At 49.3% G+C, this 26,376-nt stretch overlaps 1 protein-coding gene across 3 annotated transcripts in view; it reads right to left on the bottom strand.

The window, feature by feature from the left end:
• The window catches only part of CA9 (carbonic anhydrase 9), a 70,308-nt gene that overhangs the window by 33,092 nt on the left and 10,840 nt on the right, over positions 1-26,376 (bottom strand). For all 3 annotated transcript variants that reach the window (XM_073343230.1, XM_073343232.1, XM_073343233.1), the window contains exon 2: positions 4,072-4,101. In XM_073343230.1, coding sequence (XP_073199331.1) covers positions 4,072-4,101 — 30 coding nt within the window. The remainder of the gene's footprint in view (positions 1-4,071; positions 4,102-26,376) is intronic.

Here is a 26,376-nt window from a genome sequence, read left to right as displayed (position 1 = left end):
CCATGCAGTGGGGGCAGGGGTGAAACGATCATCAAAGAGAATTGGGGGTGGGGGTTAGTTGGGTTTGTGCTGCACGTTAACCCGAAAACATCAGCCCCTCCTTTTAAATGGCCAGTGTGTCTTTTTCAGTTTTAATCTCCCTTTTTTTCCTCCCGGAGCTGCAAATATTTCAACGCTGTGACTAGCATCTCCGTCCCAAAGGCTAGCTTAGATAAGGAGAAAAAAACGCACTCACAATGAAATGTTCTCTGAGCTCATGCAGTCCACCCAAACTGAAAAAGCCTAGCAGAATGCATGGAGGCAGACAATGGCAGAGTCCAGGAAAGCACAAAATGAACGTGAGGACAGGATGGAAGCGCGAGAGGACAGGTGGTGGGAGCAACAGGAGAGGTGGCGGGATCAAGAGGAAAGGTGGCGGCAGCATGATGAAAGGAGGCAGGATGCAATGCTGAGGCTACTGGAGGATCAAAACGATATGCTCCGGCGTATGGTTGAGGTGTAGGAAAGGCACAGACCGCCACTGCAGCCCCTATGTAACCAACCGCCCTCCTCCCCAAGTTCCATAGTCTCCTCACCCAGATGCCCAAGAATGCGGAGGGTGGGAGGGGCCTCCACCCCAGAGGACTGCCCAAGCAACAGAAGGCTGGCATTCAATAAGTTTTGAAGTGCAGTGTGGCCTTGTCCTTCCCTCCTCCCCTCCTCCACCACCCCACCCAGTGCTTCCCTCCTCCCCCACCCGTCCTGGGCTACCTTGGCAGTTATCCCCCTATTTGTGTGACGAATTAATAAAGAATGCATGAATTTGAAACAACAATGACTTTATTGCCTCTGCAAGCAGTGATCGAAGGGGGGAGGGGAGGGCGGTTGGCTTACAGGGAAGTAGAGTGAACCAAGGGGGCGGGTTTTTGTCAAGGAGAAACAAACAGAACTGTCACACCGTAGCCTGGTCAGCCATGAAACTGGTTTTCAAAGCTTCTCTGATGCGCAGCGCGCCCTGCTGTGCTCTTCTAACCGCCCTGGTGTCTGGCTGCACATAATCAGCGGCCAGACGATTTGCCTCAACTTCCCACCCCGCCATAAACGTCTCCCCCTTACTCTCACAGATATTGTGGAGCGCACAGCGAGCAGTAATAACAGTGGGAACATGGTTTCGCTGAGGTCTAACCGAGTCAGTAAACTGCACCAGCGTTGGACTTTCAAATGTCCAAATGCAAATTCTACCACCATTCTGCACTTGCTCTGCCTGTAGTTGAACAGCTCCTGACTACTGTCCAGGCTGCCTGTGTACGGCTTCATGAGCCATGGCATTAAGGGGTAGGCTGGGTCCCCAAGGACACATATAGGCATTTCAACATCCCCAACGGTTATTTTCTGGTCTGGAAAGTAAGTCCCTTCCTGCAGCTATTCATACCGACCAGAGTTCCTGAAGATGCGAGTGTCATGCACCTTTCCCAGCCATCCCACGTTGATGTTGGTGAAACGTCCCTTGTGATCCACCAGACCTTGCAGCACCATTGAAAAGTACCCCTTGCGGTTTATGTACTGGCTGCCTTGGTGCTCCGGTCCCAAGATAGGGATATGGGTTCCATCTATCGCCCCACCACAGTTAGGGAATCCCATTGCAGCAAAGCCATCCACTATGACCTGCACATTTCCCAGGGTCACTACCCTTGATAGCAGCTGTTCAGTGATTGCGTGGGCTACTTGGATCACAGCAGCCCCCACAGTAGATTTGCCGATTCCAAATTGATTCCCAACTGACCGGTAGCTGTCTGGCGTTGCAAGCTTCCACAGGGTTATCGCCACTCGATTGTGAACTGTGAGGGCTGCCCTCACCTTGGTATTCTTGTGCTTCAGGGCAGGGGAAAGCAAGTCACAAAGTTCCATGAAAGTGCCCTTACGCATGTGAAAGTTTTGCAGCCACTGGGAATCATCCCAGACCTGCAACACTATGCGGTCCCACCAGCCTGTGCTTGTTTCCCAGGCCCAGAATTGGCGTTCCATGGTATGAGACTGCCCCACTGCCACCAGGATGGCCAAATTGCCGGGGCCGATGGTTTGAGAGAAGTCTGTGTCCATGTCCTCATCACTCTCGTCACTGCGCTGCTGTTGCCTCCTCGCCTGCTTTTGCAGGTTCTGGTTCTGCACGTACTGCAGGATAATGCGCGAGGTGTTTACAATGCTCATAACTGCCGCAGTGATCTGAGCGGGCTCCATGCTTGCCATGATATGGCGTCTGCAAGAGAGCAGGAGAGCAGAGTTGCAGGGGAGGTGGTAGTTGGATGACCAGTTTTGCAGACCTACTGCACCGTCTGCTGCCAGGACACAACGGCTGAGCAGGCTGCACGCTTGCCATGGTATAGCACAAGAGCAGCCGAGCAGAGTTGCAGTGGAAGCGGCTCTGCAAGACCACCAGGAAAGCAGAGTGGCAGCTGAAGCGATGGATGACGATGGTCATGTAGAGGACCTGTGAGGTGGATTCATAGCATCAGGAGAGCAGAGTGGCAGCGGAAGCAGTCGTTCGATGATGACGGTTTGCAGACCTACTGCACCGTCTGCTGAAAGCAGTGTGGCGCCCGCACGGAAAAAAGGCACGAAATGATTGTCTGCTGTTGTTTTCACGGAGGGAGGGGCGACTGACGACATGTACCCAAAACCACCCGCGACAATGTTCTGGCCCCATCAGGCATTGGGAACTTAACCCAGAATTCCAATGGGCGGCGGAGACTGCGGGAATTGTGGGATGGCTACCCACAGTGCAATGCTCCCAAAGTCAATGCTAGCCTCGGTACTGTGGATGCACTCCACCAACTTAATGTGCTTAGTGGGGACACACACAATCGACTGTATAAAATCGCTTTTTAAAAAATCGACTTCTATAAATTAGACCTAATTTCGTAGTGTAGACATACCCTGAGTGAGACCTTTCTCTAGGGCCCAATTCATATTTTGGGGCCTAATTCACCAGTCCCCTACACCTTGTGTTGTCACTGACACCAGTGCAAAGTGAGCGTAAGGTGTCCCCACGCTGATTTACAGGGCAAATGAGACACAAGGCTCAGGATAATGGTGACCTGGGCCTTGGTGTGAACGTCGGGAGACAGCAGCTTGCATGGGGTGGGTGGAGAGAGAAGCAGGGAAACCCAGCATGGAAGGAAAATAAGTAAGCAGAGAAGCCCAGCATGGTGGAGTCAGGGGAGCCAGGAAGCTCAAAGAGCAAAGCAAAGGTCCTGTAGGCACATCTGAGATTTCCAGTCCCAGCCCCAGTTAAAGGCCCCAGGGGTGTGGGACGCCAGTGATGTGAGGAACTCTCTATCCAGCTGGGCTGTGCCTGCGGGCAGCAGAACAGCCAGTTCACCAGGCAGGCACAGGGTCAGGAGCCTGGCTTGTGCCCTGGGCCACCTCCCTATGGGAAGGGAGCTGCACAGCCAGCCTAGCTGCAAAGCGGGGTGCATATGGCAGGGGGACACAGGACTGATGAGTCAATACCCCATAAGAGAGGAGGTGCTTCTAAGCCAGGGGTCGATGCTCCAGCAGAGGAAGCAACCCTAGGTCTGCGTGAACATGGAACCTGGCTCTCCCAGTGACCCCCGGGTGTGTGTGTGTGTGAAGTCCAGCTCAGTGAGTGAATGAACCTTTTAGCCTGTGGGAACACAGAACAGATGGGCAGGATGGGGCCCAACAATGGTTTCCGACAGGGTCACTCTCTCTTAATCATAGAATCATAGAATATCAGGGTTGGAAGGGACCTCAGGAGGTCATCTAGTCCAACCCCCTGCTCAAAAGCAGGACCCATACCCAATTAAATCATCTTATTTGGGTAATCTGAATCATCAGATTCTTATTTGAAGCTGAGCAGCTCCCACCTTTCCCTGGGCCTGTGAGGCCCCAGAAATGCTTGTGAGCCCCTCTGGGGTTGGTACCAGACCCCCTCCCTGCTGCTGAACAGGGGCAGGGCAAGGCAGAGCATGGGAGTGAGCAAGGCAGCCCTGTAATAATTAACCCTAGCTGGCACGGGCCCAGGGCCTGCTGCGTGATATGAAAGGGTAAGAGTAACCATAGTGTATTTACCTGCATAGCTCCAGTGACCGTGGTCAGGACCTTGAAAAGAAAAGAGAGAGAGAGAGAGAGAATGAGTGGAAGCCATGAGCTGGCAGCAAACAAACCAGTTCCAGGCAGCCCTCCAATCCCCACCCAGCTGGACTGCCCCACACTTGCTCCCAGTTCCCTCCCAGTTTCTCACCCTTCCCCCTCCTCTCACTCAGGCAGAAGAGGATTTACCATGAAACAAACATTGACAGGGTGTGACGTTATTGACATAATCTGGGACCGTATAGATCATTGTTGCAACCAAGATCCTGTAGTGGCACCAAATCTTGTATAAAGGGGGTCAAATAAGGTGTCTAAAAGAAGGTTGCTAGTTATGATTATGCTATCTGTGTGCATGTGTCATTTTTGTATTTAAAATTTTAAGTATTGGCTCTACCCTGTCTGTAGTTCAAACTTGTGCTGTGCTTCTGGGTGACACCCCAGTTGGTGTCAAGTTGGTGTCAGCTCTGCCTCGCCTGCTGGATGGCCCATTAAGGACCATCAGCTATACAAGTGACCCATTGAGAGAAGGCAGATACGCCTTGGGACTCAGCCAGGTGTGCAGGGACAGGCCTATGGAGAGAACTCTGAGGTGTTTCCAGGTCATGGGATGGACAGCTTGTCTTTGGGACAAAGAAAACAGAGACCACATGGCAAGAGACTATAGAAAGCTGCTGCAGCTCCTCCATCTGGTCTTCAGTCCTGCTTCTTTCCTCTGGAGAGACTTTGCTACGCTGAAGTTCTGAACCAAGGACTGAATGACCCATCCCAGCTGTGGATGTTCTCCAGAGACTTGATTTGAACCTGCAGCCTATTCCATCACTGAGACAAGCCTGAACCAAGAACTTTGCCATTACTGTATGTCATTGATTCCATTTAACCAATTCTAGCTCTCATCTCTATCTTTTTCCTTTTATGAATAAACCTTTAGATTTTAGATTCTAAAGGATTGGCATCAGCGTGATTTGTGGGTAAGATCTGATTTGTATATTGACCTGGGTCTGGGGCAGAGATGGGCAAACTACAGCCCGCGGGCCATATCTGGCCCACCAGACCGCCCTTGCCCTGCCCTTGAGCTCCTGGCCTGGGAGGCTAGTCCCTGGCTCCTCCCCTGCTGTCCCCCTTCCCCCGCAGCCTAAGTTCGCCCTGCGGACAGTGCGGCTGGCTGCGAGCGTCTGCTGCTCTGAGTGGCATGGTAAGGGGGCAGTGGCGGGGGGTGTTGGATATAGGGTAGGGGGTCCCTGGGGGCAGTCAGCAGACAGGGATCGGGGGTAGTTGGATGGGGCATAGGTTTGGCGGGGGGGCGGTCAGGGGATGAGGAACAGAGGAGGTTGGATAGGGCGTGGGAGTCCCGGGAGGGCCTGTCATGGGATGGAGGTGTAGCTAGGGGTCGGGGGGCAGTCAGGGGACAGGGAGCAGGGGGGTTGGATTGTGGGTGGGGTCCCGGGGGGGAAGATTGGGGTGGGGGGGTCCTGGGAGCAGGCAGTCAAGGGACAAGGGGCGGGGGGGTTGGATGGGTCAAGGATTCTGAGGGGGGCAGTCGGGCTGGGAAGTGGGAGGCGGTGGATAGGGGGTGGGGGCAAGGCTGTTTGGGGGGCACAGCCTTCCCTACCCGGCCCTCCATACAGTTTCGCACCCCGATGTGACCCTCAGGCCAAAAAGTGTTCCCACCCCTGGTCTGGGGCTTGGTCCTTTGGGATTGAGAGACCCTTTTTTCTTCTACTGGGGTATTGGTTTTCATAACCATTCGTCCCCATAACGAGTGGCACTGCTGGGGATACTGGGAAACTGGAGTGTCTAAGGGAATTGCTTGTGTGACTTGTGCTTAGCTAGTGGAGTAAAACCAAAGTCCTCATGTTTGGCTGGTTTGGTTTGCCTTAGAGGTGGAAAAACCCCAGTCTTGGGCTGTAACTGCCCTGCTCTAAGCAATTTGTCCTGAATTGGCACTCTCCGTTGGGTCCCACCAAAGCCATCATCGTTACATAGGGGGGCCCCCAAAATGCAGGACAAATCTCATCTGACTACCAGCCCCCAAGTCCCAGCCGGTGGTGCAGCAGGGCTCAGGCAGGCAGGCTGCCTGTATTCTGTGGCTGGTAGCCCTACGCCACTCCCGGAAGCGGCTCGCACATCTCTGCGTGTCCCTGGCGGGTGGAGGCGACTCCACGCACTGCTCCTCCCCAGGCTGTGCATGGAGACCCACTGCCCCCCGCCCCCCAAAGGGGCGCAGAGACGTACCAGCAGCATCACAGCAGAGCTAAGTGTGGTGTTTAGATGCTGCTTGTAATTATTGGAACTGGGAGCACTGGCTGTTGGGAGTCTGAAAGGACAGGAAACAGGAAGGGGTGGGGGGAGTTGAGGAGGTGGAGTGAGAGCTACCGAGGGTGCAGCAGCAGCTTGGTAAAGAGGTTTCCACTTTAAAAATAAAGTCCTGTTGAAGTTTGTTAGTACCTTGCCTGGTTGCTACAACATTTTGGCGACGAGGATGGATCTTCTGCCTCTGAACCCACCTGCATCCTTTCTGCAAAGCCCAGGTGAGCCTCTAATTGCTTTTACTGCCTGGATCCATATGTTTGAGACTTATCTGCTTGCAATCAGTGCTACAGAGATTTCTGAAGTAAGAAAGTGTGCTCTGCTAATCCACTGCCTTGGAGCAAAAGGGCAGCGTATATTTTACACTTTTCCCCTTGCAGGTCATAAATATGAGACTGCACTCACTGCATTAAAGAACTTTTTTGTGCCAAAACTGAATGTAGTAGCTAATCGCTACAGATTTCGCCAGCGTGAGCAGAAAACACGGGAGACTATAATGCAGTATATTGCTTCCCTGAGGAGTCTGATTGTAACTTGTAACTTTGGGAATATGGCAGATGAGATGATTAGAGACCAGCTCATTGAGAAAACAACCATGTTTTGTGTAAGAGAATGCTTACTTCTAGAACCACAACTTACACTAGAAAAAGCAATAACCATTGCTACTCAGATTGAGTCAGCTACAGCTGAAGCCAAAATGATGAGCATGGATACAGGAGGCACAGTCCAAGCTGTGACTCCTTTGCAGAAAAGTTCACTATCGCTGCAGACACACAATTGCAAGAGAAAAACTAATGAAAAACCACCAAATCAGCAAATTCAAAATACAGTAAAAGCATGCTTTCGCTGTTGACCCCCACAACACCTTGCAAGCTACACAGGATATCCGGCAAAAGTAGCTCAGTGCAATCATTGCAAAAAGATTGGACATTTTGCTAAAGTATGTCACAGCAGCCAGTTCAATCAACAGGTGCATACAGTTACAATACCAGATGTTACTGTGCTGAGCGTGGACAAAATCACTACTGCACATATTCCAGAACAAATAAAGTGCACTGTAAACGTTTCCGCCATACCCTCAGGCAAACCACACTCTATTCAGCTAATGTTGGACACTGGCTCAGCAGTATCTATACTACCTGATTCCATCTATTTGCATTACTTTAAAGATGTGCCTCTTCCTGAACCCAAACTTCACTTGGTGTGTTATTTGAAAAACCATATTCCAGTATGTGGCTGCCTGCCAACAATAGTTACTTTTGGTGATTGCTGTGTAACTGCAGAGTTCTACATTGTCCACAAAGGCACTCCTATCCTTGGCAGAGATTTATTGGCTGCTTTAAATCTCAGGGTAGTTCATGGACGAATTGATCTTTCTCAGCAAAGCACTCCTGCGGTACACACACCAGTTTCAGCTGGGACCCAACACCAGGTTGAGGAGCAACTCGGCTGTGCTTATGGGTTTCTGCATAAAGTTAAAATATAGAATAATGTGATGCCTGTACAACAGAAGTTACGGAGCTTACCATTTTCAGTCAGGGAAGCTGTTTCAGAGGAACATAGAAAACTTGTTCAAAAGGACATTATTGAAGAGATTGACTCCTCAGAATGGGTTTCACCTGTCGTAGTGATGCAGAAGAAGGGTGGAGGCATTCGCCTTTGTGTGGATTTAAGGGAGCCAAATAAAGCTATTGTGATTGACAGCCATCCTCTTCCTCACATAGAAGAAGCATTTACAGAACTCCATGGAGCAAAGATGTTTTCTACTCTTGATTTGCAGAGCACATACTACCAGGTTACGTTGCATGAAGATAGCAGAGACCTCACAGCATTTATTACACATGAGGGACTATTTCATTTTAAAGGTGTTCCATAGGGTCTCGCATCTGCCCCAAGTGCCTTCCAAAAAATGATGTCATTGATTCTGAAGAATCAACATGGAGTTCAGTGCTATCTGGATGATATTATCGTGTTTGGAAATACTTCTGAGGAGCATGACAATAACCTGCAGTCTGTACTAAACTGCATCAGCAAAGCAGGCCTCAAGCTTAATAGGTCCAAATACAAATTTAGATAAACTGAACTCTCCTTTCTGGGGCATACAATTTCACAGGCTGTACTAAAATCCTGTGTCACTTGCCAAATGCATGATAAGACAGCAGTGACATGTACCCCTCCATTACAGACTGTTCCTCTTCCTGAATCTGCATGGGAAAAAGTGGCGATTGACATTGTAGGACCCTTTGATACTGCTCCAAGTGACTGCCATTATGCCATCACTTTAATAGACTATTTCAGTAAATGGCCTGAAGTAGTGTTTACATCGCAAATCTCTTCTGCTACAGTAATTAAGTTCCTCTCTTCAGTTTTTAGCAGGGAAGGTAGCCCCAAAGAACTGGTTTCAGATAATGGTAGTCAATTTACTTCCCTGGAATTTGAAACTTTTCTAGCACAGAGGAACATTTTACACAGAAGGTCATCCCTATATTACCCTCAAGCCAGTGGGGAAATCCAATGGTTTAATAGAAGTTTGAAAGAGATTTTGCAAATGGCTAAACTGGAAGGGCGATTGTGGATAACCTTCACTACTGATTTCTTGCAAGCATACCGGGCTACACGACATACCACCACGCAAAGATCACCCGCAGAGTTACTGCATGGGAAACAGATGAATACTAAACTGAACATTGCTGGGTTGTTAAAGGCACGACCGGATGCCCCAACCGAGGATGATGTGAGAAAAAGAGTTGAACAGAACCAAGCAAAGTATAAGGCTTTCACAGACAAGCTAAGGAACCAAAGTTTGAGTGCGGTTCCTTCATTAGAATACAAAAACCTGGAATTTTACGCAAAGGGGACCATAAATTCACAGCTCCTCTTAAAATCATAGAGAAGAAAGGACCTTACACCTATCAACTTTCTGATGGGCAGGTATGGAATGCTTCTTATCTTGCACCTGCCTATACACCAAGAGGAGATTATGCCAACACCCAGTCTGCATTGGACAGCTTCACTGTAGTATCAACACAACAAGACATTGACCTGGAACCGGGGCTTGAGAGACGGCCTGTCAGACCCAGACGACCACCTGTCTGGACTAGAGACTATGATATGTAGTATCTACGGTGTTTTCAGTGTAATATTTCTGCCAACAGTATAGTGTCTTGTTTCATATTTGTTCCTGTGGTTGGAACAAAAATGTTTATTTTAATTGGGAGAGTTTCTTAAGAGAGGAGGGAATGTGGTGTTTAGATGCTGCTTGTAATTATTAGAACTGGGAGCACTGGCTGTTGGGAGTTTGAAAGGACAGGAAAGGGCGGGGGAAGTTGAGGAGGCAGAGTGAGAGGGTGCAGCAGCAGCTTGTAATGAGGTTTCCACTTTAAAAATAAAGTCCTGTTGAAGTTTGTTAGTACCTTGCCTGGTTGCTATACTAAGGCAACTCCCTGACCACGCTGCCTCCCTCCCTCCACGCTGCTTTCAGGAGCAGCCCTGCAGTGTGTGTTTGTTTCTGCGTGTTGTACCCCCCAACCGCCAATTCCACAGCTCCCATTGGCCGGGAAGTGTGGCACCTGCGGGCAGTGGTGCGCAGAGACCCCCCAAGACACCCCCATTTAGGAGCCACTGCCAGAGGGGTGTGCTGGTCACTTTGGGAGCTGCGCCGCCCAAGGTAAATGCCACCCCCTGACTCCTCCCGCACCCCAACCCCCTGCCCCAGCCCATAACCCGTACCCTGCTCCCAAACTTTCTCACAGAGCCTACACCCCTCAGCCCCCGCCCACACCCCAACCCACTGCCCCAGCCCAGAGCCTGCACCCAGCACCCAAACTCCCTCCCAGAACCCCACCCCTCACCCCTACCTCTTCTGGGTCAGTGCTCGCAAAGAGTAAAGCCTGAAGACATTTAGCTTATCAGGAAGGCAACACTTTTCCCTACATTCCTAATGAGATGAAGAAACTCCAGACCATGTGCTCATGGGGCATATAAACAGGGGAGTAGGGAGGAGGCTAGGCAGGTGGTTTTACCTCTCTATATTTACAGCATTGGCAAGACCAACATTGGAATACTGCGGTGAATTCTGGTGTCCACATTATTAAAAAGCTGTTGATAAATTATAGAGGGTGAAGAGTAGAGCCGCAAAAATTATGTGAGGGCTGAAAAATACTTTAGACTGAAAGAGTTAAGGTGCTCCATCTCTTTAGCTTATCAAAAGGAAGACAGATGATGAAGAGCCATTGGCCATTATCTTTGAAAACTCGTGGCGAACGGGGGAAGTCCCGGATGACTGGAAAAAGGCTAATGTAGTGCCAATCTTTAAAAAAGGGAAGAAGGAGGATCCTGGGAACTACAGGCCAGTCAGCCTCACCTCAGTCCCTGGAAAAATCATGGAGCAGGTCCTCAAAGAATCAATCCTGAAGCACTTACATGAGAGGAAAGTGATCAGGAACAGTCAGCATGGATTCACCAAGGGAAGGTCATGCCTGACTAATCTAATCGCCTTCTATGATGAGATTATTGGTTCTGTGGATGAAGGGAAAGCAGTGGATGTATTGTTTCTTGACTTTAGCAAAGCTTTTGACACGGTCTCCCACAGTATTCTTGTCAGCAAGTTAAAGAAGTATGGGCTGGATGAATGCACTATAAGGTGGGTAGAAAGCTGGCTAGATTGTCGGGCTCAACGGGTAGTGATCAATGGCTCCATATCTAGTTGGCAGCCGGTATCAAGTGGAGTACCCCAAGGGTCGGTCCTGGGACCAGTTTTGTTCAATATCTTCATAAATGATCTGGAGGATGGTGTGGATTGCACTGTCAGCAAATTTGCGGATGATACTAAACTGGGAGGAGTGGTAGATACGCTGGAGGGGAGGGATAGGATACAAAAGGACCTAGACAAATTGGAGGATTGGGCAAAAAGAAATCTGATGAGGTTCAATAAGGATAAGTGCAGGGTCCTGCACTTAGGACGGAAGAACCCAATGCACAGCTACAGACTAGGGACCGAATGGCTAGGCAGCAGTTCTGCAGAAAAGGACCTAGGGGTGACAGTGGACGAGAAGCTGGATATGAGTCAGCAGTGTGCCCTTGTTGCCAAGAAGGCCAATGGCATTTTGGGATGTATAAGTAGGGGCATAGCGAGCAGATCGAGGGACGTGATCGTCCCCCTCTATTCGACATTGGTGAGGCCTCATCTGGAGTACTGTGTCCAGTTTTGGGCCCCACACTTCAAGAAGGATGTGGATAAATTGGAGAGAGTCCAGCGAAGGGCAACAAAAATGATTAGGGGTCTGGAACACATGACTTATGAGGAGAGGCTGAGGGAACTGGGATTGTTTAGTCTGCAGAAGAGAAGAATGAGGGGGGATTTGATAGCTGCTTTCAACTACCTGAGAGGTGGTTCCAGAGAGGATGGTTCTAGACTATTCTCAGTGGTAGAAGAGGACAGGACAAGGAGTAATGGTCTCAAGTTGCAGTGGGGGAGGTTTAGGTTGGATATTAGGAAAAACTTTTTCACTAGGAGGGTGGTGAAACACTGGAATGCGTTACCTAGGGAGGTGGTAGAATTTCCTTCCTTAGAAGTTTTTAAGGTCAGGCTTGACAAAGCCCTGGCTGGGATGATTTAATTGGGGATTGATCCTGCTTTGAGCATGGGGTTGGAGTAGATGACCTCCTGAGGTCCCTTCCAACCCTGATATTCTATGATTCTATGATTACAGCCTACAAGGATCTTCCTAGGGAGAAAATACCTGGTAATAAGGGGCTCTTCAACCTAGCAGGAAAGGCAAAACAAGAACCAATGGTTACAAGTTAAAGCCAGACAAAATCAAATTAGAAATGAGGCACAATTTGTAACAGTGCTTAAGCACTGAAACAAACTCCTAGAGTGGAGTCTCCACCTCTTGTCTTCACATTAAGACTGGTAACTTTCTGGAAAAGCTTTACTCGAATACACGCAATTGGGCTCAATACAGGGGTAAATGGATGAACGTCTCTGGCCTGTGGTATACAAGAGGTCGGATTAGATGATCTAATGTTCCCAACAGGCCTTAAGGTCTATGAGCTGCTTGCTGCAAGGGAGCCTCTCTGGAGCACCGTACTGCCCCAGAGACACGCTCAGTGCTCACAGGTACTGATCCGCCCCAAAGAGCTCGAGAGAAATGAGTGAGCCTGAGAAACACAATGCAGGGAGGAGGGGAGCAGGGCTAAGACTGCAGAGTTACCTAGGCCTGCTACAAGATAATCATTCTCAGCTCTCTCCACTGGCTCTTCTGCTTAGCCCTGAGCCATTGGCACTTTCCCTTAGGCCCTGGAGCAGAGCTGGATCTTAAGGAGGAGCAGGTAGGTGCCTTACGGCTTAGCTCCAGGAGGGGTAGAGTTGCCAATTTTGGTTAGACATATTCCTGGAGGTTTCATCACATGACATAATCTTTAATGAAAGATTAATTTTTAATTCCTGGAAACTCCAGGGCAACCTGAAGGGTTGGCAACCCTTCAGAAGGGTGAGGATGGGGGGAGGTAGGAAAGGGGAGGTCAATAGGCCACTGAACTCAGCTAACCTGCTCTTGCTCAGCATCCTTAGGTCTGGACCCTTGCAGTCCCTTCTAACCCTCTGATTCTGAAGGATCTTGGGTGTGGGATGTCTTCCCCTCTCGAATTCACTCCCAATCTCAGGCAGGCAGACCTTGGGGGTGCTGAGGTTCAGGCCTGGTGCAAGGCCCCTGTTCCCCAGCTGGGGATGGTTTGCCAGAAGCTGGGAATGAGCGGACAGGGGATGGATCACTTGGTGATTACCTGTTCTGTACATTCCCTCAGGGGCACCTGGCATTGGCCACTGTTGGAAGACAGGATACTGGGCTAGATGGACCTTTGGTCTGACCCGGTATGGCTGTTCTTATGTCACTGAGGTGCAGGGTTCCCTGGTGGGGAGTTGCTCTGATCACTGTGACATGTACCATGCTGGTTCTAATATGCATTTCTCTCCAGGTTGATGAAGTTTAGAAATCATAGAATCATAGAATATCAGGGTTGGAAGGGACCCCAGAAGGTCATCTAGTCCAACCCCCTGCTCAAAGCAGGACCAATTCCCAGTTAAATCATCCCAGCCAGGGCTTTGTCAAGCCTGACCTTAAAAACCTCTAAGGAAGGAGATTCTACCACCTCCCTAGGTAACGCATTCCAGTGTTTCACCACCCTCTTAGTGAAAAAGTTTTTCCTAATATCCAATCTAAACCTCCCCCACTGCAACTTGAGACCATTACTCCTCGTTCTGTCATCTGCTACCATTGAGAACAGTCTAGAGCCATCCTCTTTGGAACCCCCTTTCAGGTAGTTGAAAGCAGCTATCAAATCCCCCCTCATTCTTCTCTTCTGCAGGCTAAACAATCCCAGCTCCCTCAGCCTCTCCTCATAAGTCATGTGTTCCAGACCCCTAATCATTTTTGTTGCCCTTCGCTGGACTCTCTCCAATTTGTCCACATCCTTCTTGTAGTGTGGGGCCCAAAACTGGACACAGTACTCCAGATGAGGTCTCACCAATGTCGAATAGAGGGGAACGATCACGTCCCTTGATCTGCTCGCTATGCCCCTACTTATACATCCCAAAATGCCATTGGCCTTCTTGGCAACAAGGGCACACTGCTGACTCATATCCAGCTTCTCATCCACTGTCACCCCTAGGTCCTTTTCCGCAGAACTGCTGCCTAGCCATTCGGTCCCTAGTCTGTAGCTGTGCATTGGGTTCTTCCGTCCTAAGTGCAGGACCCTGCACTTATCCTTATTGAACCTCATCAGATTTCTTTTGGCCCAATCCTCCAATTTGTCTAGGTCCTTCTGTATCCTATCCCTCCCCTCCAGCGTATCTACCACTCCTCCCAGTTTAGTATCATCCGCAAATTTGCTGAGAGTGCAATCCACACCATCCTCCAGATCAAATGGGCAAGCAGACCCTGGAACAAGAAAGGCAGCAATGTGGGGGCTGGGGTGAGTGGGTCCATAGAATCTGGGGACACAAACATTGGAGAGGAGGGCAGTGAAAGGGGCCAGTGGAGCCCCCAATTCCTGGGGCGGAGAACAACCCGTTGTCACGGAGTGTGGGGAAGTCCAGGGCCTGCACCCCTCTTCCTGGGATTCACTGAGACTCTCAGCCAGCCAGTAAAATGGAAGGTTTATTGGACAATAGGAACACAGTCTAAAACAGAGCTTGTGGGTACAACCAGGACCCCTCAGTCAAGTCCTTCTGGGGGGCAGGGAGCTTACACCCCAGCCCTGGGGTTCCCTGCATTCCACCACCCAGCACCAAACTGAAAAGAAAACCCCCCCAGCAGGCTCTCTCCTGCAGCCTTTGTCCAGTTTTCCAGGCAGAGGTGTTACCTCCCCCTCCCCCTCCTGGCTCAGGTTACAGGCTCTCAGGTCTCCCATCCCCAGTGAAACTCCCCTGCCACATTCCCAGGTCAACACTCCCCCCTCCCTGCTGCATCACACCTCCATCCCACAAGGTACAGCTCTTGTAGCTGGGGTCTCCATGGTCCTGACTCTGAGCAGGGCCGGGAGCCTAGCAGTGGTGTTGTCACACTCGGCCCATTCAGGAGGTGAGCCTGATGGGCTGACAGCACTGCTCTCTGGCCCCACCCTTGGCAATGGCTATGGAAAGACACCTAATAGTAATAGAGTGAGTTTATGGATGAGAAAGATCCATTTTCCCAGGCCCAGCCCTGAGGCTGTTCATTTCCCTGAGACCCAATGGCACTGCTGTGGGGGGAGGGGGGAGAACCCTCCCCATTCTACAGAGGACTCAGGGGCTGTCTTAGGGTATGTCTACACTATGAGCTGGCTGTGAGTTGCTGTTCATAGACATACATAAATAACAGCATAGCGCCGGTAGCATGGGTAACGGCAGCAGAGGCTGGCTTAGCTGTGTTGAGTACAAACATGCCTGAAATGAGGGGCATGTATTTGGCATGGCCCCACCGTGCCTCCGGTGCTACTACCCATGTCATCATGCATGACGTTATGGACATAAACTGTGAACATATAGATCATTGTGGCAACCAAGGTCCTACAGTTGCACCAAATCTTGTACAAAGGAAGTCAAGTAAGGTGTCTATGAAAAGGTTGTAATTTGCTGGTTATAATTAGGGCTGTCTGTATGTGTGTATCATTTTTGTATTTGAAGTTATGAATATTGGCTCTGTACTTGTATCACAATGTGTTTGATTCTTAGTAGCATTAGTGAGGCATGTGGTCAGCTTCTTGAGAAAGGAATTTTCAGATTAAGTGCCCAATCAAGAAACACTTCACTGACAATAGAGCTTGGGAGACTCCAATCTACATATGGGAAGCCTTCCTGGGAATGTTCAAGGCAGCATGTGAGCAATGGCTGCTCTACCTGTAAAGAACTGAATCATGCATGGTGTCAAGGTTCCTTCCCCACTCTGAACTCTAGGGTACAGATGTGGGGACCTACATGAAAACCCCCTAAGCTTATTTTTACCAGCTTAGGTTAAAACTTCCCCAAGGTCCAAACTATTTTACCTTTTGCCCTTGTACTTTATCGCTGCCACCACCAAGCGTCTAACAGATATATAACCGGGAAAGAGCCCGCTTGGAAACGTCTTTCCCCCAAAAATCCTCCCCAAACCCTACACCCTCTTTCCTGGGGAAGGCTTGATAAAAATCCTCACCAATTTGCATAGGTGAACACAGACCCAAACCCTTGGATCTTAAGAACAATGAAAAAAGCAATCAGGTTCTTAAAAGAAGAATTTTAATAGAAGAAAAAGTAAAATAATCACCTCTGTAAAATCAGGATGGTAAATACCTTACAGGGTAATCAGATTCAAAACATAGAGAATCCCTCTAGGCAAAACCTTAAGTTAAAAAAAATCACAAAAACAGGAATATACATTCCATTCAGAACAGCTTATTTTATCAGCCATTTAAACAAAACAGAATCCAACGCATATCTAGCTAGATTACTTACTAAGTTCTAAGACTCCATTCCTGTTCTGTTCCTGACAAAAGCATCACACAGACAGAGAGAGCCTTTGTTCTCCCCCCCTCCAGCTTTGAAAGTATCTGGTCTCCTCATTGGTCATTTTGGTAAGGTGCCAGCGAGGTTATCCTAGCTTCTTAACCCTTTACAGGTGAAAGGGTTTTTCCTCTGGCCAGGAGGGATTTTAAAGGTGTTTATCCTTCCCTTTATATTTATGACACATGGACATGTGACTTGCTCATGTGACTCAAAACTCCATCTTGCTTGCTGTGATTTTCCACAGTAAGAACAAAGGGGTCCTTCCACATGGCAAAAGGGTATAAAAGGCTGCTGCGTCATCTCCATTTTGTCTTCAATCCTGCTTCTTACCTCTGGAGGAACTTTGCTACACTGAAGCTCTGAACCAAGGACTGAATGACCCATCCCAGCTGTGGATGTTTTCCAGAGACTTGATTTGAACTTGCAGTTTATTTCATCACTGCTACAAGCCTGAATCAAGAACTTTGCCATTGCTGTATGTAATTGATTACTTTGACCAATTTTAGCTCTCATCTATATTTCTTTCCTTTTATGAATAAAACTTAAGATTCTAAAGGATTAGCAACAGCGTGATTTGTGGGTCAGATCTGACTTGTATATTGACCTGGGTCTGGGGCTTGGTTCTTTGGGATCGGGAGAACCTTTTTTCTTTTACTGGGTATTGGTTTTCATAACCATTCGTCCCCATAAGAAGTGGTGCTGCTGGTGATACTGGGAAACTGGAGTGTCTGAGGGAATTGCTTGTGTGACTTCTGGTTAGCCAGTGGGTAAAACCAAAGTCCTCTCTGTCTGGCCGGCTTGGTGTGCAAAGGAACCCCAGCCTTGGGCTGTAACTGCCCTGCTCGAAGCAACTTGTCCTGAATTGATACTCTCAGTAGCGTCCTGCCAAAGGCTGCATCCTTGCACCATGTATAAGGGCAGTGATTCCATGCGCTCGTTCTAGCAGAGCTTGCACAAGTACGTGAACAGAAGCAGGACATTCACTCCCTAGCTTAGAGCTGCAGTGGCACTGCTGCCCCACCACTGCTTCCCTCCGCAGTGTGGGCCCAGGGCTGGCGGCTTGTGGGCAGGACTCAAACACCACAAGTGTGCAGATATCCGACTGGATCAGACCACCACAATTGCTAAAAGCTGCCAAAGCTGCTCTGCTGGAGGGGTACTTGGGCCTGGGCTGCAAGGAGGACATAGAATACAGATTGTAAAGCCAGAAGGCCACATGTGACCATCCAATCTGACCCTGTGTATAGCACAGGCCCTAGGACCAGTCTGACCGAGGGTGACCAGCTGTACAGTTTTTGGTAAAAGTCCAGTCGACAGTGTTGCGGTGCTAAGGCAGCGTAGGGGACAATTTCCTGGCGCAAGTGCTAGAGGAGCCAACTAGGGGGGGCGCTTTTCTTGACCTGCTGCTCACAAACTGGGTAGAATTAGTGGGGGAAGCAAAAGTGGATGGGAATATGGGAGGCAGTGACCATGAGTTGGTTGAGTTCAGGATCCTGACGCAGGGAAGAAAGGTAAGCAGCAGGATACGGACCCTGGACTTCAGGAAAGCAGACTTCGACTCCCTCAGGGAACGGATGGCCAGGATCCCCTGGGGGACTAACCTGAAGGGGAAAGGAGTCCAGGAGAGCTGGCTGTATTTCAAGGAATCCCTGTTGAGGTTACAGGGACAAACCATCCCAATGAGTCGAAAGAATAGTAAATATGGCAGGCAACCAGCTTGGCTTAATGGTGAAATCCTAGCGGATCTTAAACATAAAAAAGAAGCTTACAAGAAGTGGAAGGTTGGACATATGACCAGGGAAGAGTATAAAAATATTGCTCGGGCATGTAGGAATGTTATCAGGAGGGCCAAATCACACCTGGAGCTGCAGCTAGCCAGAGATGTCAAGAGTAACAAGAAGGGTTTCTTCAGGTATGTTGGCAACAAGAAGAAAGCCAAGGAATGTGTGGGCCCCTTACTGAATGAGGGAGGCAACCTAGTGACAGAGGATGTGGAAAAAGCTACTGTACTCAATGCTTTTTTTGCCTCTGTTTTCACTAACAAGGTCAGCTCCCAGACTGCTGCGCTGGGCATCACAAAATGGGGAAGAGATGGCCAGCCCTTTGTGGAGATAGAGGTGGTTAGGGACTATTTAGAAAAGCTGGACATGCACAAGTCCATGGGGCCGGACGAGCTGCATCCGAGAGTGCTGAAGGAATTGGTGGCTGTGATTGCAGAGCCATTGGCCATTATCTTTGAAAACTCGTGGCGAACCGGGGAAGTCCCGGATGACTGGAAAAAGGCTAATGTAGTGCCAATCTTTAAAAAAGGGAAGAAGAAGGATCCTGGGAACTACAGGCCAGTCAGCCTCACTTCAGTCCCTGGAAGAATCATGGAGCAGGTCCTCAAAGAATCAATCCTGAAGCACTTGCATGAGAGGAAAGTGATCAGGAACAGCCAGCATGGATTCACCAAGGGAAGGTCATGCCTGACTAATCTAATCGCCTTTTATGATGAGATTACTGGTTCTGTGGATGAAGGGAAAGCAGTGGATGTATTGTTTCTTGACTTTAGCAAAGCTTTTGACACGGTCTCCCACAGTATTCTTGTCAGCAAGTTAAGGAAGTATGGGCTGGATGAATGCACTACAAGGTGGGTAGAAAGCTGGCTAGATTGTCGGGCTCAACGGGTAGTGATCAATGGCTCCATATCTAGTTGGCAGCCGGTATCAAGTGGAGTACCCCAAGGGTCGGTCCTGGGGCCAGTTTTGTTCAATATCTTCATAAATGATCTGGAGGATGGTGTGGATTGCACTGTCAGCAAATTTGCGGATGATACTAAACTGGGAGGAGTGGTAGATACGCTGGAGGGGAGGGATAGGATACAGAAAGACCTAGACAAATTGGAGGATTGGGCCAAAAGAAATCTGATGAGGTTCAATAAGGATAAGTGCAGGGTCCTGCACTTAGGACGGAAGAACCCAATGCACAGCTACAGACTAGGGACCGAATGGCTAGGCAGCAGTTCTGCGGAAAAGGACCTAGGGGTGACAGTGGACGAGAAGCTGGATATGAGTCAGCAGTGTGCCCTTGTTGCCAAGAAGGCCAATGGCATTTTGGGATGTATAAGTAGGGGCATAGCGAGCAGATCGAGGGACGTGATCGTTCCCCTCTATTCGACATTGGTGAGGCCTCATCTGGAGTACTGTGTCCAGTTTTGGGCCCCACACTTCAAGAAGGATGTGGATAAACTGGAGAGAGTCCAGCGAAGGGCAACAAAAATGATTAGGGGACTGGAACACATGAGTTATGAGGAGAGGCTGAGGGAGCTGGGATTGTTTAGCCTGCAGAAGAGAAGAATGAGGGGGGATTTGATAGCCGCTTTCAACTACCTGAAAGGGGGTTCCAAAGAGGATGGCTCTAGACTGTTCTCAATGGTAGCAGATGACAGAACGAGGAGTAATGGTCTCAAGTTGCAGTGGGGGAGGTTTAGATTGGATATTAGGAAAAACTTTTTCACTAAGAGGGTGGTGAAACACTGGAATGCGTTACCTAGGGAGGTGGTAGAATCTCCTTCCTTAGAGGTTTTTAAGGTCAGGCTTGACAAAGCCCTGGCTGGGATGATTTAACTGGGAATTGGTCCTGCTTTGAGCAGGGGGTTGGACTAGATGACCTTCTGGGGTCCCTTCCAACCCTGATATTCTATGATTCTATGATTCTAGTCCCTACCTGTCCTGGCTGGCACTGCGCTGCGTCCCAGAAGTGGCCAGCAGGTCCAGCTCCTAGGCAGGAGGGCCACAGGGTTCCGTGCGCTGCCCCCGCCTGAAGCACTGGCTCCACACTCCCTGTGCAGGAATCTATTCAGTGCAGCTATGCTGGCTGCACACAGGTGATGTTGCTAGAGTGGGGAGAAAGCTCTGCAGAGCTTTAAGTCTCACTTGCTGACTAGCAGCTCCTGACTGTCACCCTTCCCTACCCCCGCACTTTGTTCACAGAGTCTGAGGCTAGATGGGACCGCTGTGATCATCTAGTCTGACCTCAGGTAGAACAAAGGCCAGAGAATTTCCCCAAAATAATTCCCAGAGAAGATCTGTTCGAAGATATCCAATGTTGATTTAAAAATTGACAGAGATGGAGAATCCACCACCACCCTTGGAAAACTGTTCCAATGATTAATTATTCTCACTGTCAAAAATGTACATCCCAGTTCCAGTCTGAATGTGTCTAGCTTCACCTTCCACCCATTGGATCATGTTAGACCTTTCTCTGCTAGACTGAAAAGCCCATTATTAAATATTTGTTCCCCATGCAGGTGCTTACAGACTGTAATCGAGTCACCCCTTCACCTGCTTTTTGTTAAGCTAAATAGATTGAGCTCCTGGAGTCCGTCACTAAGGCAGGTTTTCTAATAGTCTGGTTACTCTCGTGGCTCTTCTCTGATCCCTCTCCAGTTTATCAACCTCCTTCTTGAATTGTGGACATCAGAACTGGACACAGCATTAAAGCACCAGTGTCAAATAGAGAGGTAAAATGACCTCTCTACTCCTACTTGAGATTCCCCTGTTTATGCATCCAAGGATCGCATTAATCCTTTTGCCCACAGCAATCCACTGGTAGCTCTTGTTCAGCTGATTATTCACCACAGCCTCCAAATCTTTTCCAAAAAGAAAAGGAGTACTTGTGGCACCTTAGAGACTAACCAATTTATTTGAGCATGAGCTTTCGTGAGCTACAGCTCACTTCATCAGATGAAGTGAGCTGTAGCTCACGAAAGCTCATGCTCAAATAAATTGGTTAGTCTCTAAGGTGCCACAAGTACTCCTTTTCTTTTTGCGAATACAGACTAACACGGCTGTTCCTCTGAAACAAATCTTTTCCAGCGTCACTGCTTCCCAGGATAGAGTCCCCCATCCTGTAAATATGGCCTGCATTCCTTGTTCCTGGATGGGTACACTTACATTTAGCTGTACTAACAGACTTGTTGTTTACTTGTGCCCAGCCTCCCAAGTGATCCAGATCGCTCTGTATCAATGACCTGCCCTCTTCACTATTTACCACTCCCATCTGCAAACTTTATTGGTGATGAATGAATGTTTTCTGCGAGGTCACCGATAAAGCTGTTCAATTGCATAGGGCCAATCCCCAGCACTGCTCGATGACGATTCCCTGTTCACACTTACACTGAGACCTATCAGTTAGCCAGTTCTTAATTCATGTAATGTGTGCCATGTTTAGCCCAGGGCAGAGTCAGCCCTAAAGCTGCTGGGCTAGAGGCACCCTCTGAGGCCTGGGGCTCCCCAGGGAATTTCCCAGCCTCAGAGGCCAATCAGTCCCCCCACGCCATACTGAACAGGGCCCTCGCTCTTCTCTGCAGCTCTGCCAGAGTCCCCCATCAACCCCTCTCCTCATTCTTCCAGGCCCCTCCCCCTCACCTCTGGTCCCAGGAAGAGTCCAATTCCCACATAAATCTTTCCTATCTGCTATCAGATGATGAGTGTTCGGCAGGCATCTTGCTGCACAGCTCATCCTGGCGCTGCCTGCACAGAAACCAGACTAAGAGCCACAGATATGGGGCTCACAGCACTGGCCCCACAGAACTGCCCAGGCAGCAGCACGGCCTGCCAACCACAGTTGCCAACTTTCACGCTGTAAATAAGCACCCCGACTTTCACAATAAGACAAAAATCAAACTAATCCCATTTTAAAACAAGGCCAAAACAAGCCAATCCCTAAGAACCCCAACACTCTATGTGACTAGATTCCCCCGGCGTGCTGGGTGGGCCCACTGTACACCCCTGACTCTCTCCCCCCGTTGCCCTTGCTTGCTCCTTGTTGCCCCTGCTTGCCAGGATCCAATAAAAAAAAAGAAGCAAAAAGCTAAAAGCCAAAAACTAGCCAACAAGGAACTCATAAGCCAATTAAGCCAAAAACAAGCCCAATTTCTGCATTTTTTCACGGGTTTGGCATGTCTGCTGCCAACCCGTCCCTGCTTAGGTGAGCCTGTCCCGCATTCCTTGCTCCTGCCTGCAGTTTCACTGAGTCCAGGATTCCCCTTGTCACGGAGTGTGGGGGAGTCCAGGCCCTGCACCCCTCTTCCTGGGATTCACTGAGACTCTCAGCCAGCCAGCAAAACAGAAGGTTTATTGGACAACAGGAACACAGTCCACAACAGAGCTTGTGGGTACACCCAGGACCCCTCAGTCAAGTCCTTCTGGGGAGCAGGGAGCTTAGACCCCAGCCCTGGGGTTCCCTGCGTTCCGCCACCCAGCACCAAACTGAAACGAACCCTCCCCACCCCCAAGGCTCTCTCCTGCAGCCTTTTTCCACATTCCCAGGCAGAGGTGTTACCTCCCCCTCCCCCTCCTGGCTCAGGTTACAGGCTCTCAGGTCTCCCATTCCCATTGAAACTCCCCTGCCACATTCCCAGGTCAACACTCCCCCCTCCCTGCTGCATCACACCCCTCCATTTCCTGTTCGTCACTCTTGTGTAGAGTGCTGTGTGGCTGTTACTCAGCTGCCATGCCCTGATCAGGGGGGACTATATTTCATAGTAGGCAAAATGGTTCCTCTGTATCCCTCAGAGCAATGGGCCTGAGCCAAACTCTGAAATCCCACTCAGGCTCTTAAGGCAGGGGGAAGGTAATTCATTATGGCCTATTCTGCTACCCTTACTCTAAGTGCTCCCAGAGACTTCAGCATGTATACGGGAGGAAAAGTCTGGCCTTGGGTGTCCAAATGCTGATGGCGGAGCCTGGGTGGGTCACCAGGGGTCAGTGTATCAGCTGCATCTGCATCTCCCTCCTCACGCTCCTTCCTCTCCCCTCTCCGCATTCTCTCCCCTCTTTCTGCCTTTCTCCTGCAGTTCACTCACCCTGCATTTGCACTGTGCTTATCCACATGGTATCTTGGCCCATTAACTGCTGTCCTCTGGCCTCACATCAGCCGGTCCCAGCCATTCTGATGGGAAACAAAGTGAGGCCTACACAGGCAGCTCTCTCACCCGTCGCCATTTCCCAGCGAGCTGCAAAGACTCAGCCACCATCAGGAGCACACAGAGGCACTCACCCCTGCACAACTCAGCCCTGAGCATCCAACACCTCCAGGCACAGGGCACAGTCCTGTCACCATCCACAGTGGTACCAGGGCCTGGTACCCAGCCCACCCAACTTAAATAGAACTCACCACAGGGGATGCTGGAGGGCTGTGCTTAGCCACAAAGCAAACCACTCCCTCACTGAGAGGTTCCAGTGTCTCCCCAGCTGCCAGTCCCTGCTCCCCACACTGACCCTGTGGCAAGGAGTTCCACAGGCTGGCTGTGCATTGTGTGAAGAAATACTTGTGTGAAGGGGTAAAGAACACTTCCCTGTTCACTTTCTCCATACCACTCATGATTTTACAGACCTCCCCCTTAGCCGTCTCTTTTCTAAGCTGAATAGTCTCTGTCTTTTTAATCTCTCCTCATACAGAAGTTGTTCCATCCCCCTAATAATTTTTGCTGCCTTTTCTGTACTTTTTCCAATTGCAATTTATCTTTTTTGAGATGGAGTGAACGGATCCACAAGCAGTATTCAAGGTGTGAGGGCACCATGGATTTATATAGTGGCATTATGATATTTTCTGTCTTATTATCTCTCCCTTTCCTACCTGTTCCTCGCAGTCTGTTAATTTTTTTTGACTGCCGCTGCACATTGAGCGGATGTTTTTAGAGAACTCTTCCAACGCTGCCTTCTCCTGCCCCCGTCCTCTCTCCGAGCCCCTCCCTGCTCACTGCTAGTGCCCTGAGATGATTGTGCTCCTTCCCCCAGGCCCCTGCCTGGCCCATACACAAAGAGAGGAATCAGGTCTCCCTGCTCCAGTTGCCTTGGCAATGAGCACTGGGCCCTATAGTCACTCAGGGATGTGATGCAGGCAGGGGCCAGGAGGCTGCATTCCCATTGCTCTCAGAAGAGTCTATTCCACACACAGGTTTCAGAGGAACAGCCTTGTTAGTCTGTATTCGCAAAAAGAAAAGGAGTACTTGTGGCACCTTAGAGACTAACCAATTTATTTGAGCATGAGCTTTCGTGAGCTACAGCTCACTTCATCAGATGTTTACCGTGGAAACTGCAGCAGACTTTATATACACACAGAAATCATGAAACAATACCTCCTCCCACCCCACTGTCCTGCTGGTAATAGCTTATCTAAAGTGATCAACAGGTGGGACATTTCCAGCACAAATCCAGGTTTTCTCACCCTCCACCCCCCCACACAAATTCACTCTCCTGCTGGTGCTAGCCCATCCAAAGTGACAACTCTTTACATAATCAAGTCGGGCTATTTCCTGCATAGATCAAGGTTTTCTCACATCCCCCCCACCCCCATACACACACAAACTCACTCTCCTGCTGGTAATAGCTCATCTAAACTGACCATTCTCCAGGTTTAAATCCAAGTTAAACCAGAACATCTGGGGGGGGGGGGTAGGAAAAAACAAGAGGAAACAGGCTACCTTGCATAATGACTTAGCCACTCCCAGTCTCTATTTAAGCCTAAATTAATAGTATCCAATTTGCAAATGAATTCCAATTCAGCAGTTTCTCGCTGGAGTCTGGATTTGAAGTTTTTTTGTTTTAAGATAGCGACCTTCATGTCTGTGATTGCGTGACCAGAGAGATTGAAGTGTTCTCCGACTGGTTTATGAATGTTATAATTCTTGACATCTGATTTGTGTCCATTTATTCTTTTACGTAGAGACTGTCCAGTTTGACCAATGTACATGGCAGAGGGGCATTGCTGGCACATGATGGCATAGATCACATTGGTGGATGTGCAGGTGAACGAGCCTCTGATAGTGTGGCTGATGTTATTAGGCCCTGTGATGGTGTCCCCTGAATAGATATGTGGGCACAATTGGCAACGGGCTTTGTTGCAAGGATAAGTTCCTGGGTTAGTGGTTCTGTTGTGTGGTATGTGGTTGTTGGTGAGTATTTGCTTCAGGTTGCGGGGCTGTCTGTAGGCAAGGACTGGCCTGTCTCCCAAGACTTGTGAGAGTGTTGGGTCATCCTTTAGGATAGGTTGTAGATCCTTAATAATGCGTTGGAGGGGTTTTAGTTGGGGGCTGAAGGTGACGGCTAGTGGCGTTCTGTTATTTTCTTTGTTAGGCCTGTCCTGTAGTAGGTAACTTCTGGGAACTCTTCTGGCTCTATCAATCTGTTTCTTTACTTCTGCAGGTGGGTATTGTAGTTGTAAGAAAGCTTGACAGAGATCTTGTAGGTGTTTGTCTCTGTCTGAGGGGTTGGAGCAAATGCGGTTGTATCGCAGAGCTTGGCTGTAGACGATGGATCGTGTGGTGTGGTCAGGGTGAAAGCTGGAGGCATGCAGGTAGGAATAGCGGTCAGTAGGTTTACGGTATAGGGTGGTGTTTATGTGGCCATTGTTTATTAGCACTGTAGTGTCCAGGAAGTGGATCTCTTGTGTGGACTGGACCAGGCTGAGGTTGGTGGTGGGATGGAAATTGTTGAAATCATGGTGGAATTCCTCAAGGGCTTCTTTTCCATGGGTCCAGATGATGAAGATGTCATCAATATAGCGCAAGTAGAGTAGGGGCTTTAGGGGACGAGAGCTGAGGAAGCGTTGTTCTAAATCAGCCATAAAAATGTTGGCATACTGTGGGGCCATGCGGGTACCCATAGCAGTGCCGCTGATCTGAAGGTATACATTGTCCCCAAATGTGAAATAGTTATGGGTAAGGACAAAGTCACAAAGTTCAGCCACCAGGTTAGCCGTGACATTATCGGGGATAGTGTTCTTGACGGCTTGTAGTCCATCTTTGTGTGGAATGTTGGTGTAGAGGGCTTCTACATCCATAGTAGCCAGGATGGTGTTATCAGGAAGATCACCGATGGATTGAAGTTTCCTCAGGAAGTCAGTGGTGTCTCGAAGGTAGCTGGGAGTGCTGGTAGCGTAGGGCCTGAGGAGGGAGTCTACATAGC

This window comes from Lepidochelys kempii, chromosome 5 (assembly GCF_965140265.1).
Source record: "Lepidochelys kempii isolate rLepKem1 chromosome 5, rLepKem1.hap2, whole genome shotgun sequence".
NCBI classification, from domain to species: domain Eukaryota; kingdom Metazoa; phylum Chordata; order Testudines; family Cheloniidae; genus Lepidochelys; species Lepidochelys kempii.
The sequence above is the reverse complement of the archived record's forward strand: the minus strand, read 5'-3'. Positions and strand labels throughout refer to the sequence as shown.